This window comes from Prunus dulcis, chromosome 2 (assembly GCF_902201215.1).
Source record: "Prunus dulcis chromosome 2, ALMONDv2, whole genome shotgun sequence".
NCBI lineage: Eukaryota > Viridiplantae > Streptophyta > Magnoliopsida > Rosales > Rosaceae > Prunus > Prunus dulcis.
Genome location: NC_047651.1, coordinates 15,862,423 through 15,879,840, shown reverse-complemented (window position 1 = coordinate 15,879,840; position 17,418 = coordinate 15,862,423). Strand labels below are relative to the sequence as shown.

The window sequence follows — 17,418 nt, the reverse complement described above, 5'->3', positions numbered from 1 at the left end:
ACTTACATGATCACACCGTGATTTGAAAGTAAGAAAGAATGACTTTATTGATGGACAAGATTGGAAGAAGATTTTCACTGTTCCATTCCATTACATTTTTCCTATTTGCATTTCATGGTGTGCATACAATGTTCCCTTTGCATTTCTGATACCTTTACCTTACCTGTGAACATGTGGTTGCATAGTTTTTGTTGGCCATTTGGAAAAAAGTCAAGCATTTTATTCATACTAGAGATGCCATTTGGAATCAATATAGCACACAATGCGCATTTATCGGTATCAAACTTGCAAAGTTCCTTTTCCCATCCAACAAAGGGGATTGGTTTTCTGTTATGGTATCAAACTTCCATTTCCATAGAATAAGATCATAGTTCCAGGAAGGAACTACAGATAATGCTTTTCTCTGCAGCATTGAATTGCATCACTGAACATCTCATCAACCCCATACTTGAATTTGAAACCAGCATCCAATAGCTTCTTTGATGACAGACCAGAAAATTTCGGACCTTCAACTCTACTTAAATCACTGCACAGAAAGATAGAACCAAGAAAACAAAGGAGTTTTAATTTCATTTTTTAGACTGAAACGGAAAAGAGACTAGTGTAATGTGAAGAAAAATAGTTTAACTCACTCTACTGACGGTATTCGAGCTTCCGGGTATTTTGCAGAGATTAATTCAGCTATTTGTACAAGTGTTCTGACATCTGCAGAACAATTGTATCTCCCGTTGGCCTCATGATGTTCAAAAAGGAAAATGTGTGCTCTGGCAACATCATCCACATGCACCACAGATGTATTGATGATAAAGCTAAGTTGATCAAAGTCACCTGCATTAAAAGATGATTCATAGAAGATGCTTTACAATATGTTTGGACTTTGGATTCAAAACACATTCTTCAAACTTCAAATATGTCAAATTTAAATCGTTTTTTTCACTTGTTTGGAATGTTAGAAACTTCGTAGGATTTTATTTCCGAAACTCGTTTTTTAGTTGATTGTTTGAAAACAAAAAGGAAAACAAATTTCCAAAGTTACATTATAGAGTTGCTTACTCTAAGACCTAAAACTATAGAGATCCCTCATTAAACAAACTTCTTCTAAGATGCATGTGCATGAGGAACTTTCAAGGCATGCCATTTGATGACTGTAAATAAAGCCTTTGAAGCCCTCAAATTTAACAAGAGGCAACATGTATTGTCTGCATAAATAGAATTCAAGTAGGGCAAACATATGCTAGTTCTTGCAAATGCAACCAAATCAAACAAGTTTCTTAGTAACGAAAAGCTATACATACCAAATGCAAGAGACAAAATGGTTTGAACAGAGCTGGGGAGCTTAGGACAAATGAATGGGCCAACAACAAAAGAAGGAATTACTGTCACAACATCCAATCCATATTTCTCTGAAAATTCAAGAACTGCCCTTTCAGTTAATGTCTTTGAAATCATGTATGAGCCTCCATATGGCTTGACGGCTTTAATGTAATCTATGTCACTCCAAAAGCTCTCATCCAGTTCCTCTACATAATCCTTGCTGCCCAACATGACAGCAGATGCGCTCGAGGTGTATACAACTCGTTTCACAGTTTTCGAATTTAAGCATGCCTTTAGAATGCCAAGGGCTCCATCAATTGATCTTTTGGTCACCACTTCTTCAGGTTCCTTATCCTGGAAGTCAACTGGAGTAGCAACATGGAACAATCCGATGCATCCTTCAACGGCTGCATTGAAACTTTCTGGGTTGCTGAGATCCGCATTGAAAATTTTTAGCCGTGCCGATGCTCCTGGTAGACTTGTGAGGAAGCTTAGATCTTTCTTGTTCTCTGGTTGTTAACAGAAGAAAAAAAAAAAGAAAAAAAAAAGAAAAGGTGCTATGATTTACTTTTCATGTGCACACAAGTTAAGTGGTTTGGATAAGAAGACAAAAAAACTTTTTGAGGCAGGAACAATAGAAACTTTAAAGACTGGGCTTTTCCCTTGACCTTATGAAAATGAAAATCCTACAAGATACCACACTTACAGAGAAATCTCCATTAAAATATTATGGCTTGGCAATCAAGTGAAGTAGTGGCTTTACCTGGGTCTGATCTGACAGTGGTGTTGACAGAGAAGCCATGATCAAGGAGCCTCATGACCAGCCAAGACCCTATAAACCCTGAACCACCTGTTACACATACTCTTCCTTTCTCTCCCTCCATCTCTCTGTTTTCTTCAATCCACGAGTCTGGTTGATTTGCTCATTACAATCTCAAGATACAGGGACGGATCCACAGAGGAGCAAGGGTGGTCAATTGACCCCTGCAACTCCGGAATCCGCCACTAGAGGAAGAAAAATTGACCCCTGCAATGGCTGGATGGCTGGCCAATTCATGCCCGCCATCTGTTCGAGGAAATGCCTCAAAGGATTGCAGCAACTTCAACTTCAGCGCAGCAAGCGGCATTGCACGCGGAGCGCTTCTTTTTTTTCGTCTTATGATTCATGGAGAAACGACACCGTTTCATTTAAGTTTTTTATTTTTTTTATTTTTTATTTATAAACATATTAAAATAAACAGGGGCAACAGCAAGCAATGGAGCTTGCTACCCGATAAAGCTCACAATCCCCAATACATTGGACATTTCAAACGCAATATGCTATTATGTTTTCAATTTTTTTTTCTCTTTCCCAATCTTGCTTTTTCTATTCTTTTTCATTTCAGTTTTTTCCTTTTGCTCTGTACTTGTGTTTACTTTTTATTTTACATTTTTTTTCCTTTTCATGTATTTTTCTTTATTACATAATTTTAGCTCATTCAATTTTATAATTTGTTTTTGTCTTGCTTTTATTTTTTTCAATATTTTTAATACATCGATATAATTGTAACCGAGATAAATTACATCGCCGACTGTCCTGCAATGTTTATAATATTTCTTAGTAGGTTGATAGGTTTAAAGTTTGTTACTTTAGGAGTTGAATCTTTGTGCATTTTAATATAAGGTTTTTGTTTTTGTGGATTGGTTAATATAGTTAATAAAAATATGGTGGATTGATTTAATATGTGGTTTGTAATGTTGTTTTCTCAGTGAATTATATATGAATGATAATTTATCGTTTTATTTTTATGGGATAAATATTGATGTTTTTCTTGATTAGTTGTTGAGGTTTTTTTTTTTTTTTTTTTTGCCAAGGAGGTTTAATTTTGGTTAGTTACTGTTAGTTTGAATAAATTAAGGGTTTTTTTAATATAAAAAAATTTATGGATCTATTTTGTATAGAAATTTTTTAGCTTTTTAGACGTTGACCCTGAAAGGAAAATTCATGGATCCATCCATGGTCTAACATGTAATTGTCACGACAAAATATCACAGTTCATGATACATATATAATTCTTGTATAAAGGGTTGCATAGAACATTTAATTATGTCTATTTGCTTCTGACATTAGCCTTAACTTTACCAGTTGCAACTGCTTCAGTGGAGAGAGCATTTTCTGCTATGAATGTTATCAAAGGTCCACTTCGCAACCGAATGGGAGATCAATGGTTGAGTGATAGCTTACTTGTTTATATTGAGAAAGACGTGTTTGTTTGTATTGATAATGAAACTATAATGGGACGTTTTCAGAATATGAAAACTCGTCGTGAAAAATTGTAATGTGGTTTTTTCTATTAATTATGAATTATAAATTATCGTTTCATTTTTATGGGTTTATTTTGTATAGAAAGTTTTTACCCTTTTAGACGTTGACCCCCGCAAGGAAAATTCCTGGATCCGTCCCTGTCAAGATATAAACATTGCAATCTTATCTTTGGTGAGGGCTCATTGTCAGCTTGTATTGTGTAGTAACTTTCTGAGTGGGCATGCAATAACTTTCATGAAATGCTTTGTTTTCAATTGGTGCTGCCAGCCTGCCATGCCATCTCGGGTAACTATCAACAGAGACGTGCTTAAGACTTTTTTGCGTGACTTTTTCTTTTGTTTGTTGGGCTAAGTTGAAATGCATTACAATTTACCCCCAAGTCAAAACAAACAATGAATTACACTCGAAATTATAATAAAGGAAAAAGAAGGGGGAAGAAAAGGTGTCGCTGACGCCTAGAACCATTTTTACTTCTTGTGAGGTGATAAAGGGATGAGGTGTTTTTATTTTTTTATTTTTTTATTTTTTTTTGGGGTGGGGGTTTGAGTTAATGGGATCAGTCTGTGTTGCATCTTGCTGATCTCATGTTCTAAGCAGGTCCTCTCACTCCCAATTCCTCGTGTTCTAATCTTATGACTATGAATTATTGGGCCAATTTGCCCAAATGATCCATGCGATGTGGATCATACATCAAATTACTTATGTCATGGAAAAACTTTTACTAATACTCTTGTGATTAAGCCCGTTATTAATCTCGGTTCTAAACTAAAAATTTTGTCAAATTGTGCTAATGTGCTCATGACGTGTAGGGATCAATTTACATCTGTATGTTATGTGCACATAGGTGCAATTAGACGGAAATTTCGATTTGAATTATGATTGGTAATAGGTTTAACTACAAAGGTTTTTTTATTTTTATTTTTATTGAAAACGTGCAATATCAACATATGATTCACACCACATAAATCACGGGCCAAAATATTAGAAAAAGTAAAAGAAAAAGTAAAAAAGATGGGGAAAAAGTAAAATTAGTTAGGGTATTCTGAACTGAATTGCCTCGAATTAAAGGCTGAACCGTCAAAATTCGAACATTTCATCCATTAGTCCGTCTATTTGACCCACGTTGACGCTTGATTGAGGGTTATTTTCGGCATTAGGCGCGGATTGAATTAGCAACCTCTCCTCTCTCACACACTTCGCACTTCTTTTCACATTGGTAGGGTTAGAAAGGGACGAATTTGGGCGGGAAAAAGGACGAAATCTAAGGTTGGAATCGAGGGAATCTGAAAGCATTTTCATAAAGGTTCTTTTGGCTCTGTTGATTCGACGCAGCATGAGTCTGGATGTGTTGCCTTTGCAGGTGCGGAACAGAGGGCCTCCTCCCAAGTACAGTAAGTAATCGATTTTCCCAATTTCAAATTGTTTAAGCTTGTGTGGTCCTTGGTGTCGGTTGTTTGCACATTTTGTGGTGTTGTCTGATATGCTGTTTTGAATATGAAACACTTGTGGTCCCGAAGCATTTGTGTTGTTTTGTCTGCATAATTATAGGTGGACCTGAGTGAATTTGAAGTTTAGAATGGTAGTTGGGCAGTAAAGAAAATTTGGTGTGGTAAAATAGTGGTTTTATATATAATTTTCTGTTTTTTTTAGGTGATCCAGATTTGTTCTCCCTAGAAATTCACCATGGAGGTTATATTTCAGAGGGGAAGTATGTTCGGGGTAAGGTTACTTGGGCAGACAACTGTAATGCTGACCACCTGTCAATGCTTGACCTGTTTGATGTTGCTATCTCTCTAGGATATGACCATAACAAAATACAGTACCACTACTGGAACAAAAGAAGGGGGTTTGTTCCAATTGAAGTAGATGCCCATGTAGTTGAGTTTGTGGAGTATACACCTACTTCTAGAGTTCAACCTTTATATCTCTCATATAAGAATCAACCGCATTTCCCAGAGAGCCAGGCATCTGCATCTACTCCACAATTGGGGTTGGAAGTAGAAGTTGAAACTGAAACTGATGTTGGTGAGTTGGGGAACCAGTTTGTAGAAGTGGATGTTGATTTAGATGATGATGGTTATGATGAGGTACATAAGGAGGGAGATAATGAGGCAGATGACAGGGAAGATGATGAGGCTGAAGATGATGATAGTGTAGAAGAGGCTGAAGATGATGATAGTGTAGAAGAGGCTGAAGATGATGACAGTGAGACAGACATTGAGTTGATTGACTCCGAGTTTGAGCAGTCAGATGAAGAAGGGTTGAAGAGAGTCTTGGAAGAGGATGATAACTTGTTTGATAAACATGTAGTTGATGAAGAAAATGATGAATACAATGAAGAACCTGGTGAGGTTGACAGTGAAGACTACAATACCGACGATCTTGTAAGTCTTGATGAAGAATCTGATGAGGGTGAAGGTGTGAAAAACCGTAATCGCAGAAGAAAAGCTCCTAGATTTAAGCAGTTTAGAAGAGAATCTGATTTGCTGAAGCCAACATTTCATTTGGGAATGGAATTTACCAACATGGAGCAGTGTAGGGAAGCAATAAGGTATTATGCAGTTTCATGTGCAAGGCCATTGAAGTGGGTGACGAATGATTCGAATAGGGTGAGGCTGAAATGTGAAGGAGATAAAAAACAAAAGGTTCCATGTCCTTGGATGCTATATGCTTCTCATGTGGGGAAAGGTCCAAGTACAAGGATTAAGACATATGTTCCAAGGCATACATGTGGAAGGAGGCAAAGAACCAAGTATGCCACTTCATCATGGCTGTCTAAGAGGTTTGATGAGGAGTTAAGAGATAATCCCAAAATGAAAGTGACAGATTTCATGAAGTTAATAAGGAAACATTATGCCATAGATGTAACTGAGGCTCAAGTTTATAAAGCCAAGAGTTTTGCAAAAAAGAGAATTCTAGGCAGTATTGAAGAGCAATATGGTAAGTTGTGGGATTATTGTGAAGAGTTAAAGAGCAATAACCCTGGCAGTACTGTTATTGTGAAAACTGAATTGCAAGGTGAGAATCCTATTTTCAAGAGGATTTATGTATGTTTTGGAGCACTTAAAAAGGGATTTGTGGAAGGATGTAGACAAGTGGTGGGTTTTGATGGGTGCCATGTTAAGGGGTCTCATCTAGGGCAGATTCTAAGTGCAGTTGGGATTGATGGAAATAATGGGATGTATCCAATTGCTTTTGCGGTTGTTGAAGTTGAAAATACAGAGACTTGGGGTTGGTTCTTTGACATATTCTTTCAAGATGTAGGTATTGAAAATGGCAATGGATGGGTTTTCATTACTGATAAGCAAAAGGGTTTGGGGAATGCCCTTCATGCTTTGATGCCCAATGCTGAGCACAGGCATTGTGTGAGGCACTTGCACAATAATTTCAAGCTTGCAGGCCATACTGGTGCAGCTTTCAAGCAGAGGTTGTGGGCAGCAGCTAGGGCAACAACAATACCTGTATTTGAAGCTGAAATGGAGCAGATGTTGGGTCAATCTCAGGCAGCTTATAAGTGGCTTCAGGAGAGACCAGCTGCTCATTGGAGTAGATCACACTTTAGTACAGTCCCAAAGTGTGATATACTTCTAAACAACTTGTGTGAGTGTTTTAATGCTGCAATTCTAGAAGCAAGAGATAAGCCCATTGTTACTCTTTTGGAGAGAATTAGAACCTACTTGATGCTTAGAATGGCTAGACTTAGAGAGACAGTGTGGCCCCATGAGGTTGGTCCAAGAATATTTGGTATTGTGGAGAAGAATTCAATTGAAAGTGGCCACTGCATAGCTTCGTATGCTGGTGGGGGGAAGTATCAAGTTAATAGCATGTTGGGAGCTATGTTTGTTGTGGATTTAGAAAGGCATACATGTACCTGCAGAAAATGGGACTTAAGTGGAATTCCTTGTCCACATGCCTTGGCTTCAATAGCAAAGAGTGAGCACAGCCCTCTGGATTTTGTGCATGCACTTTACAAAAGGCCGGCATATGATAGGGCTTATGAGGGCTATATATCTCCAATGCCTAGTCAAGCATATTGGAGAAAAACAGGGCATGTACCTATCAAGCCACCTGTTTATCGCATCCAACCAGGAAGGCCCAAACTTAGCAGAAATAGAGAAGCTGATGAAATACCAAAAGGGGCAACAAAACTTAAAAGGTATGGCATTGTAATCACGTGCCGCAACTGTGGACAAGAAGGTCACAATTTTGCTGGTTGTCCCCAACTTCGACAGGTTTTAATTGTTCTTAATTTGTTTGTTTACATATTTCCTTTTGTTGAAAATGGCTATGTTAACATGTGATTGGACTGTTTTTACTATATTAACATGTGATTTGTTGTTCTTGACAATGAAGGGGCAACCTAGAGGTAGAGCAAGATGCGGTAGAAGGGGAAGAGGAGCTGTGAGGGGAAGAGGTGCAAGGGGAAAAGGAGCTGCAACTGCTAATGGAGATGTTGATACTACAAGTGTCAATGCAAGTGGAACAACTGCAAGTGGAACAACAACTGTCAGAGGTGTTAAGAGAGGCAGAGGTGTTGTCGGTGAACAACAACAAACTCAGGCCAGACCAAAGTTTAATGTAAGTACTTGGATTATTGTGGTGTGCTTTGAATCAATCATTGCATTATTGAAGGCTTAAGGGATCTATGCTTGGAACAGGTGAAAAGAGGAGCTCAGGCCCCCTATGTCATAAGGAAGACCAATGTATTTGCTGATTCACAAGCTGGCCAAAGTTCACAAGCTCCTTCAGGACCTGCCCCAAGGTCACAAGCTCCTTCAGGACCTGCCCCAAGTAAACAAGCTCCTTCACAATCTGTCCCACATTCACAAGGTCCTTCACAACCTGCCCCAAGGTCACAAGCTCCTCCACAACCTGCCCAAAGTTCACAAGCTCATCAAGGTTCAAGTTCACAACCTCAACCTATGGTAACTTCTCCAAAAAGGCCTAGGTTAAAATCTCCAGCAAAACGAATAAGGCCATGGAGAGTTTAGTCAGTAATTTGAAGTGAATGGTTCAAGAGTTGTTATGTTTATTTTGGTGTTCTAGATCATCTTGGTTTGCAATCTATTTGCTAGTATATTGTTGAACTGATTTTGATATGAAGTGAATGGATGAAGATGTATTTTTGAAACAGAATTTGGACAAGCTTTTATGTAATCACATGTGAATTCAAATGTTGTATATTTTGGCCTTTGAAGTGCAGTTCATTTGGTGTGATAGTTACTATTTCAATGGTCAAAATGACAGCTTGCATTTTCATTCACCAAAACAGTTCTTACATTGTCAATTACACACCCTTTCTTACCCTTACAAAAAGTCAATCACCCATCTCTTTCTCACCATTACAAATTGCCAATTACCCATCTTTCTAACCATTACATAATGCCAAGCACTCATCCCTTTCTAGCCCTTACAAAATGCCAACTACCCATCCATTTCTACAGCTGCCCATTTGTGCCTTTATCTTCATTCAAAATCAAGCACAAAATAACCCCAAACATGCACAATGACACCCAAAACCATGGGTTTTTCAGCTTCGAATTCCCTTTCTTTTTTTCTGCTTCCAAACTGTTAATTCTCCTCAGCAGTCCTGGAATTATTTGCTTAGATCTATTGCACATAACAGGGTCACCCCACTCCCACATTTGACAACGTTTCTGCAAACACACAGTTTTCAAAGGTGGAAATTCAAAACTGCAAATTTGAAACCCAAACTTCAAAATTCAACTCACCTGTGCACAAACATAAAATCTTCGTCCTGGATGTGAAGAGGTCCACGAAGTCTGAATTTTTGCAACCTTCCCACAGTAGCAGACCTGTGATGGCAACATCCATGGATTGCCATCTTCCAACTCTGAACTCCCTCTGTGTGCGTTCGTCCTCATCTCTATATATATATCTCTCTCTCTCTCTCTCTCTCTCAGCAACCTTCAATTTCGTTCTATTCCAACCTTCGATTTCGTCCTTTTTTCCGCCCAATTTCCGGTCCCTTTCTAACCGATTTCCACCAATGTGAAAGAGAAGTGCGAAGTGTGTGAGAGAAGAGAGGTTGCTAATTCAACCCGCGCCTAATGCCGAAAATAACCCTCAATCAAGCGTCAACGTGGGTCAAATAGACGGACTAATGGATGAAATGTTCGAATTTTGACGGTGGGGGTAACATTGATAATAAAATTTAATTCGAGCCTTTAATTCGCTAAAAAAAAAGGTCAAGGGGTAAATTGAGAATTATGTACAAGTTCAGGGGGGAATTCAGCAGAATACCCAATTAGTTATTCACACTTGGCATGGTAAGGATTACAATGATTATTTGCTTGAACCAAGCCTGATTTACAAGAAACCCTTCTCTTTACAGCATTGCACAGCGCCATCAAACATTTCACCGAGGCCGTATTCGAACTTGAACCCAATGCTCAACAGTTTCCTCGAAGAGACCTTTGATCTTTTGTAACTTTTAATCTCCTTTAAGTTGCTGGAAAAGTATAGATTAAAAAGAAGAAAACAATAAGAAAGATTGAATATGCCTCAGTATATTTGGCATTATCAACGACAATAAATTCGTTAGCGTCAGTTGTTTACACACACATAAATAATTAAGCCACACCTCAATTAATACAACCACCAAGTAGTTTAACATATGTAGAGTGAAACTCACATCAACTGATAATAGCATTCTAATAAGAATATAAAGGAGAAACCATAATCTTACTCTGACATTCGTATTTGAAAGTCGGGGTATCTTGCAGGAAGAAAATCATATAATTCATGAATTGTTGTTTGAACTGAGGAACAAATGTACCTCCCTTTTGCATTAGAATGTTCCAGAAGATGGATATGTGCACTTGCCACATCATCTATGTGTACCATATATGTGTTAGTAAGATATTTACATTTGTCCTCGTCACCTACATATGTCAAAAAATAACTACTTAACAATACAACCAATTAAAGAATTGAGGATTTCATAATAGAAAGTATATACTAATGTACATGTTAATACTTTATTTATTATTAATAAATAAAATTTAAAATGGGCGTCCCTATCTTAACCAATTAAATACTACTGATTATTTAGTGAATAAAATTTAGTGAAACGTAACACGAAAAATAATTTAGTGCACACAGATGCAGGACTATGCAGTATTAAAAAAAGTTACCAAATATGGGAGCCAGTCCCATGTACACAGAAGCAGGAATATTTGGACAAATGAAGGGTCCAAAGACAATGGGAAGAACAACAGTGACAAGATCCAAGCCATGCTTTTCTGCAAACTCCAAAGCTGCCCTCTCCACAACTGTTTTAGAAACCAAGTATGAAGAGCTCACAAGGCTGCTGCTTTTGCAAAGATCAAGCTCACTCCATGTACTTTCATCAGTTTCACTAAGGCCTTTGCTGTTGAACAATATTGTGGCTAAACTTGAAGTGTAAATGACGCGTTTCACTGTCTTGGAGTTTATGCACGCCTTTAAAATGCCTAGCGTTCCTTCCAGAGCTCTGTTGGTCACTGTTTCCTCAGGTTCTTTGCCTTCCACGTCAATGGGGTGAGCAACGTGGAAGACTCCAGTGCAGCCTTGAATGGCCTCGTTGAAAGTCTCGGGTTGATTGAGATCTGCATGGAAAATTTGGAGTCTGTCTGGGGCTCCTGGTAAGTTTGTCAAGTAACTGATATCTCTCTTGCTTTCAGCTGCCATATATAAATATGATCAGCTCATCAAATTATATGTCAAAAAGGCCATAAGTGAAAAATTAAACACCCAAGAAAATCCGAAAATGGACATGTGGCTACCTTCTATCACGTTCACATGGCTACCTTCTTTAATATTGTGAGAGAATTAGAACACCTAACTCAAAATCAATCGACAATATGTGAACAAACCCTTAGAATTATATACATGTTCAGTAAAGCTCAAACGCAAATCAGTTAGTAAGTTAATATAGTGCTAACTACTTACTTTAGTCTACTTCAGAGTGTAAATTTTATAATCCGACCGTACTATTTTTAGTTCCTCATTCAAAGGTCAACCCTGCAAATTGATCAGCGCCATACTAACTTACTGACTATTGGTGCTTGAGTGCTACTCTATATATATGTTCAATATCTTGTTTGTGCGCTCATCAAACAATTACAAGAACAACATGTAACAAAGAAATTATAAGGAAACGGAAATTTCTGCAGATTAACCTATACTAGAAAACTAAACTGACATATGATGAAACAAAAATTTCATACAATCTCCAACTGTTTGGTATGGTTTTCATCATCATTGATCAACACAACTATTGTAGGTCATTTGATCTGAATTACCTGAAGGGTTGGATCGAACGGTGGCCCGGACAGAGTAGCCATGCTGAAGAAGCCTCATAATCAGCCATGAAGCTACATATCCTGTTCCACCAGTTACACAAACTGTTCCTCCTCCAACCTCTTCCATTGAGATCTCTCTCTCTCTCTCTCTCTCTCTCTGAGCCTGATTTGGCTAATTAAGGTTCACTGAGCGAGCTTAAATATAAATTATAATTATGATATATATAAATGATAATTAATTAACTTGCGATAATTAAGGGTCAATAGTTTGTGAGTTTGTCATTACAGCTAGTGCCTGCACATTCTTTACGTCTCTTTTGGAGGCAATGAAGTTTGACATATATATGACAATGCCATGACCTAAAATAACTAAATTCTTTATTATATTTGCAAAATCAACCACGATATAAACGACATTAAATTAATATTTCATGTTTTGGCATTTCTGCTTTTATTAATGCAACTATTAATTTATAAATATAACCTGTATATACATTAATATTACACACATCATCGAAGGTTCGATATTTACTTATTATTAATTTATATACTATTAATTTAGTTTAGTTTAATAATGTCCAGCCGATCACAAGCTTAAATTACGTTTACTCATTATTAAAATTATGATTCATGTCAACGAATTATCATAATTTATTTATTTTAAATATAGATGAGGTAATCGAATTTGAAAAAAATATAATAATGTGGAAGAAAAAAATATGATATGACCAACTAGTACTCATTTCTTTTCCTATCTATCCTTTTCCTTGATTTGTAGAGTATCACAATGCTTTGCTTGTATGAACTTCATACTCTCTATAGCAACTTTTTAAAATACTCAAAACTATAATAGGCTCTTCAATTCATGTGTAAAGGAAAGAATCTCTCAACTAATGTGTCCCAAAAAGGATATCGCGTGCATCAGTTGTACACGTTTTTCTTTAATGGTATAATGACAATTTTCTCTTCTCTAAACATATGCACACTCCACAACCTTGCCATAAATTCATTTATCCAATCATGTAGACCACAGTACATGTGCATTTAGGCACAAGTACATCACATCTTGAAACTTTTGAAGATGTCCCAAAAATTTACATAATGGTCAATTTGTTCACCACACATATATATTTAAAACTTTTATTAGATTTTCAAAGGGAGATTATCTTAACCCTAATCAAAGGGTCATGCTAATTAGCGAATTCGATTTAAAGAAAACCCTTTCCTCTGCAAGATTGAATTGCATCACCAAACATGTCATCGAGTCCATGCTTAAACTTGAATCCAGAACTCAGGAGCTTTTGTGATGAGAAGCCACACGATTTGTAACCTTCAATGCCCTTCAAGAAACTGTGTAGGTCAAGGGGTAAGAGGTCAAAAACAGATAGTTTAATTTTTATAATCTGAGATTAAAATGACAGAAGAATTAAGGAGTTGTATTAGAATGGAATTACTCACTCAGTTGTGGGTATGGGAAAATCGGGGTATTTTGCAGACAAAAATTGGGACATTTCATCTATGGGTACCTGATCTGATGAACAAATGTACCTCCCTTTTGCATCAGAATTTTCAAAAAGAAAGATATGGGCACTAACCAAATCATCTACATGTACCAAACTTGGCCTGATAAGATATCTATAGTGATCTTGATTTCCTGCATACAAGAAATATGTAGATTTGGTTTAGGTCACAAATTTTTTTGAAATTGGGAAATGCAATGATCCTGTTTTTTTTTCTAGGCCAAATCAACAGCACATTTTGATTTTTTGGAATAAATAAATAAATAAAACTTACTACTTTTCCTTTTTTATAGAAAAAAAAAAGGGGCGTGGCATTTTGCATAAATTTTCAAGCTTGGTTAGATGGCCTAATGACTGTTTGGAAATTGATTTCAGAAAACTAGCTTGAAATTCATTATTTAAAAATAATAATTATTTTTAAAAAAAAAGAAAAAAAGAAAAGAAAAAGGAAGTGCACTCAATACATACCTAAAATCATGGCCAGGGCCAAGTAAACTGAGCTAGGGAAGTTTTTGCAGATAAATCCACCAACAACTAATGGAGGGATCAAAGTGACAACTTCCAATCCACTTTTTTCTGCAAATTCCAGGATAGCTTGCTCTGTTTTGGTCTTGGCAGCAACATATGAAGTCCCAAATATTTTAAGAGACCTATGAAATTCAATATCACTCCATGAGCTCTCATCCACCAAGTCCTGGCTGCCGCCACTGTAAGCCACAGTTGATGCACTGGAAGTGTACACAACCCTCTTCACAGTCTTGGAGTTTAGGCAGGCTTTCAATATGCCTAGGGCTCCTTGGACAGCTTTTTTGGTCACTACTTCTTCATCAAGTTCTTTGGTAGGCATGGGGTGAGCAACATGGAAGACCCCTATGCATCCTTCAATTGCTTCATTGAAGCTGTCTGGTTTGTTGAGATCTGCATTGAAGATTTGGAGATTCTCTGATGCTCTTGGCAGGCTTGTGAGGAAGCTGAGGTCTCTCTTGCATTCTATGCCCAATACCAAACATCAAATGCATGTTAATGTACATTGGATGAATTTAAACCATGACCTATCGTAATCCTAATTAACTCATTTTATCATTCTAACTTTATTTAGAACCTCGGTTATTTCTAACAAGTAAGAAACTCGTATATTGTGGGTCGCATGTTTCAGTAACTAAAATTTAGAAAGGGTAATATTTTACCTGGGTCAGGTCTAACCGTAGTTCGAACAGTGTAACCATGTTGCAGAAGCCTCATAACAAGCCACGAGGCAACAAATCCAGTTCCACCTGTTACACAAACCGGACCCTTCTCCATTTTTCTCTCCTGCAGTGTGCCTTACTTGAGGGTGAGGAGGCTTTTAAATATGCATCTGGGGCCAAGATAAAAACAATGCGGTGTAACATATCATATTCGCTTATGAAAATGATACAAAATTTTTATATGAATTATTCTTTGCACAAAGTTGTCTAGAATAGAAGACAAAGGCACAGTAGTGGACAGAAGATTACTCAGCATCTGTGACCTCACCAAAGCCGGTTCAAAACTTGGGGGATCTAACTCACTGTTGGGGCGGCCAATGGGCTCCGTTCTTTGCTTTTAATGGGCCATGGGCTTTGATGCATATCTGTGAGACATAAAAAATAATTACTATGATTTATTCACTATTTATGAATAAATAGACCACACCCACCATTGTGGAAAAAAAAAACATGGGAAGTGATAGCTGCCTTTGTTTTTTGCCTTTTCTATCTCTCTATTCTACAATGTGGTTTGATGATCACAATTGTATATCTTTTAGGCAATCCTTCAAAGATCATCTCTGTAAAATTTAACCAAATTAGAAGTCCTTTAGTCAACTAACTGTTATCAAATAAATATGAATTCAATTGAACATGGATTGTTAAAGAAATGGCTAAATAATTTTTTTATTTGGATGATTTTTTAATACATTACAAATCCTTATAGGATGACCTCGAAAATGAACGGTTTTGATCAATTAAACAATATTGAAGAGGAAATGAGGAGAGGGAAGGTAGAAAGGAAAGGTAAACTGAAGGTGTTAGGGAAAGGGAAAAAAAAAGAAAAAGGAATACTAATACACCAAGAATGTATAGTATTTTTTTGGACAATAAAGATTTTAGCCTTCCATGCATTCCAATTTCCCAATGTGACCAAGGGCATTAATTCAAGAATAGAGGATATATAATTGCCACATTCAAGGTTGCTTCAATGTTTTTTTAATTAATAAATAAAAATAAAAATTCAAGAGAAGGAGACGTCAAGACTAAATCCTTGCCGTCGGTGTGGGGATAAAATATTTTATCATTAGAGGAGTTCAAGCAAGTTGTTTGTTTCTATTGGATTTAAAAAGTGAAAATGTATAATATTAATATGAGAGATGCATAACATTCTTACCCGTTCAACTTGGTCCAACCAAGTCTCCAAGCTACAGAGAAGCTGATCTGATCTAGTCTTTCCTTGTAAGAGGGCCGAATGCTGAATCAGATCATCCCAGCTTGATTGATTGGATTGATTGGATTGATTGATTGATTGATTGGGTCATCCATGTATTGACCTGACCTTCTCAACTGAACTCTACTGGTTTATCTTTATTTGAAGACAACCTATAAAAACACTAAAATAAGAGAATGACAATTACATCCCAGTTTGATATTAAAAATAGATATAAGTTATATAACGCTCCTGCCGGCCTGCAACGACACTATATAGGTAGTTAAGAGTATTTATCTCTATATAAAAGATTGTACATCGAGTCTCAATTATCTTAATACAAAATATATATATTTCCTCTCCGGAAAATCAAGAACTAAACTGTAATACCTCATTGATCTCAAAGGGATAGTACTTTTTTTTCTTCTTCTTGGTGGTAAGGGATGGTACTTGAAATAACTTAATTCCTCATATGCTATGACCATAAAAGAAAATTAGCTAAAAAGTTTATGGAATGAGAAGCAAATCACTTCATTCGTAGTTTATGCACCCTTTCCGGTTAGAGCGAGGTTTTGGAATGAAGTTCTTCTTTCAACTTAAAAAAAAGAAGAAAAAAAGAGAGAGAAGCAAATCAATGTGTAGTGTAGGCTGGTTATGGACAAATACAGTCAGGCTTTCAAAGCTGTTAAATTCCAAAGAAATATGGTGGGCAAGATTGATATTATTGTAGAAGGTATCAAAGAGCGTGTTGAGCTTTGCAAATATTCATGAAGTGACTTTCAGACCCGTGAGTGCAATCAAGTGACTCATTTGCTTGTTCAATACATTTTGTGCTTCTTTTTCGTGTGAGATTTGATTGGCTTATGAATTGTACTGCGGGTGCGGCCATGCTTTCAGACCCGTCATAGGCATTGAGATGCTTTATTGAGTCTCCACTGTAGGAACTACTTCCATTTCTTCTAAACTGGTTTTTTCGTGATTACTTGGGCAAACATATTCTATGAAAGCAATATCGTTACGAAATATCCAAGAAAATCATGTATATGCTAGTGCTACTACAAAAGTTTGGAAATAAATCCTGGTCAACTCCCAAAGTAAATCCTCTTAGTCTAGAATGATGACCACCACCTTCTAGATTTATGAACCTTGCTCAAAATACAAAACTAGTTTTTATTTTTATTTTTATGCTGAACTAGTTTTTTTTCTTTAATAACTACAAAGTTGTTGCTAGAATAACTTGCAACTTAGTTTAAACTTTTTTTTTTTTTGAAACATAAGTGGTAGTCTAAATGATAAAGAATGAGGATTTCTCACACACACACAATTATCATGCTATGGGAATTCAAATTTCGAATTTTTGGTATGCAAATCAAATGTCTTTTTCACTAAATTAGACCTGTTAGCCAACTTAGCCGAACTTTTTAAATAATAAGTAAAACTATGCCCAAAAAAAAAATCATAAAATCAAACCCATCCCATAATTAAAGAATAAGAGAAAATTATGACAAAAGGTCTTATTTTCTTGTTGGTTTCG

General features: G+C 36.7%; 4 protein-coding genes across 6 annotated transcripts; all 4 read right to left on the bottom strand.

Moving 5' to 3' along the window:
• Window positions 1-21: 21 nt before the first annotated feature.
• LOC117617931 (vestitone reductase-like) lies at window positions 22-3,882 on the bottom strand. The gene is made up of 5 exons (XM_034347561.1): window positions 3,768-3,882; window positions 2,078-2,256; window positions 1,296-1,823; window positions 633-828; window positions 22-526 (listed from the first exon to the last, which is right to left on the bottom strand). The coding sequence occupies exons 2-5, from the start codon at window positions 2,196-2,198 to the stop codon at window positions 385-387; spliced, it is 987 nt and encodes a 328-aa protein (XP_034203452.1). The 5' UTR covers window positions 2,199-2,256; window positions 3,768-3,882; the 3' UTR covers window positions 22-384.
• A 4,990-nt stretch (window positions 3,883-8,872) lies between these two features.
• LOC117618251 lies at window positions 8,873-9,504 on the bottom strand. Its single transcript, XM_034347850.1, has 2 exons — window positions 9,352-9,504; window positions 8,873-9,276 (listed from the first exon to the last, which is right to left on the bottom strand). Exons 1-2 carry the CDS (start codon window positions 9,502-9,504, stop codon window positions 9,058-9,060), a joined length of 372 nt encoding a protein of 123 aa, XP_034203741.1. The 3' UTR covers window positions 8,873-9,057.
• Window positions 9,505-9,781: 277 nt separating this feature from the next.
• On the bottom strand, window positions 9,782-12,190 carry LOC117617930 (vestitone reductase-like). 2 transcript variants are annotated; one of them, XM_034347560.1, is made up of 4 exons: window positions 11,926-12,190; window positions 10,777-11,304; window positions 10,419-10,524; window positions 9,782-10,091 (listed from the first exon to the last, which is right to left on the bottom strand). In XM_034347560.1, the coding sequence occupies exons 1-4, from the start codon at window positions 12,050-12,052 to the stop codon at window positions 9,950-9,952; spliced, it is 903 nt and encodes a 300-aa protein (XP_034203451.1). In that variant the 5' UTR covers window positions 12,053-12,190; the 3' UTR covers window positions 9,782-9,949. The 2 variants fall into 2 exon arrangements, with proteins under 2 accessions (XP_034203451.1, XP_034203450.1); XM_034347559.1 differs by having other exon boundaries at window positions 10,329-10,524; window positions 11,926-12,185.
• Window positions 12,191-12,920: 730 nt separating this feature from the next.
• On the bottom strand, window positions 12,921-14,889 carry LOC117617932 (vestitone reductase-like). Of its 2 annotated transcripts, none has more exons than XM_034347563.1 (4): window positions 14,633-14,889; window positions 13,914-14,435; window positions 13,384-13,579; window positions 12,921-13,275 (listed from the first exon to the last, which is right to left on the bottom strand). In XM_034347563.1, exons 1-4 carry the CDS (start codon window positions 14,745-14,747, stop codon window positions 13,134-13,136), a joined length of 975 nt encoding a protein of 324 aa, XP_034203454.1. In that variant the 5' UTR covers window positions 14,748-14,889; the 3' UTR covers window positions 12,921-13,133. The 2 variants fall into 2 exon arrangements, with proteins under 2 accessions (XP_034203454.1, XP_034203455.1); XM_034347564.1 differs by having other exon boundaries at window positions 13,384-13,456.
• Between the last annotated feature and the right edge of the window lie 2,529 nt (window positions 14,890-17,418).

Bases quoted from the DNA above. Each gene is read 5' to 3' on its own strand.
- LOC117617931 (XM_034347561.1), bottom strand. From the start codon at position 2,198: ATGGAGGGAGAGAAAGGAAGAGTATGTGTAACAGGTGGTTCAGGGTTT. The intron at 1,824-2,077 runs GTAAAGCCACTA...GTTAACAACCAG, and splicing joins CACTGTCAGATCAGACCCAG to AGAACAAGAAAGATCTAAGC. The intron at 527-632 runs GTGAGTTAAACT...CTTTCTGTGCAG, and splicing joins GCTCGAATACCGTCAGTAGA to TGATTTAAGTAGAGTTGAAG.
- LOC117618251 (XM_034347850.1), bottom strand. From the start codon at position 9,504: ATGAGGACGAACGCACACAGAGGGAGTTCAGAGTTGGAAGATGGCAAT. The intron at 9,277-9,351 runs GTGAGTTGAATT...GTGTGTTTGCAG, and splicing joins GATTTTATGTTTGTGCACAG to AAACGTTGTCAAATGTGGGA.
- LOC117617930 (XM_034347559.1), bottom strand. From the start codon at position 12,052: ATGGAAGAGGTTGGAGGAGGAACAGTTTGTGTAACTGGTGGAACAGGA. The intron at 11,305-11,925 runs GTAATTCAGATC...TATATATGGCAG, and splicing joins CGTTCGATCCAACCCTTCAG to CTGAAAGCAAGAGAGATATC. The intron at 10,525-10,776 runs GTAACTTTTTTT...TGACATATGTAG, and splicing joins GGGACTGGCTCCCATATTTG to GTGACGAGGACAAATGTAAA.
- LOC117617932 (XM_034347563.1), bottom strand. From the start codon at position 14,747: ATGGAGAAGGGTCCGGTTTGTGTAACAGGTGGAACTGGATTTGTTGCC. The intron at 14,436-14,632 runs GTAAAATATTAC...TATTGGGCATAG, and splicing joins TACGGTTAGACCTGACCCAG to AATGCAAGAGAGACCTCAGC. The intron at 13,276-13,383 runs GTGAGTAATTCC...TGACCTACACAG, and splicing joins TTTCCCATACCCACAACTGA to TTTCTTGAAGGGCATTGAAG.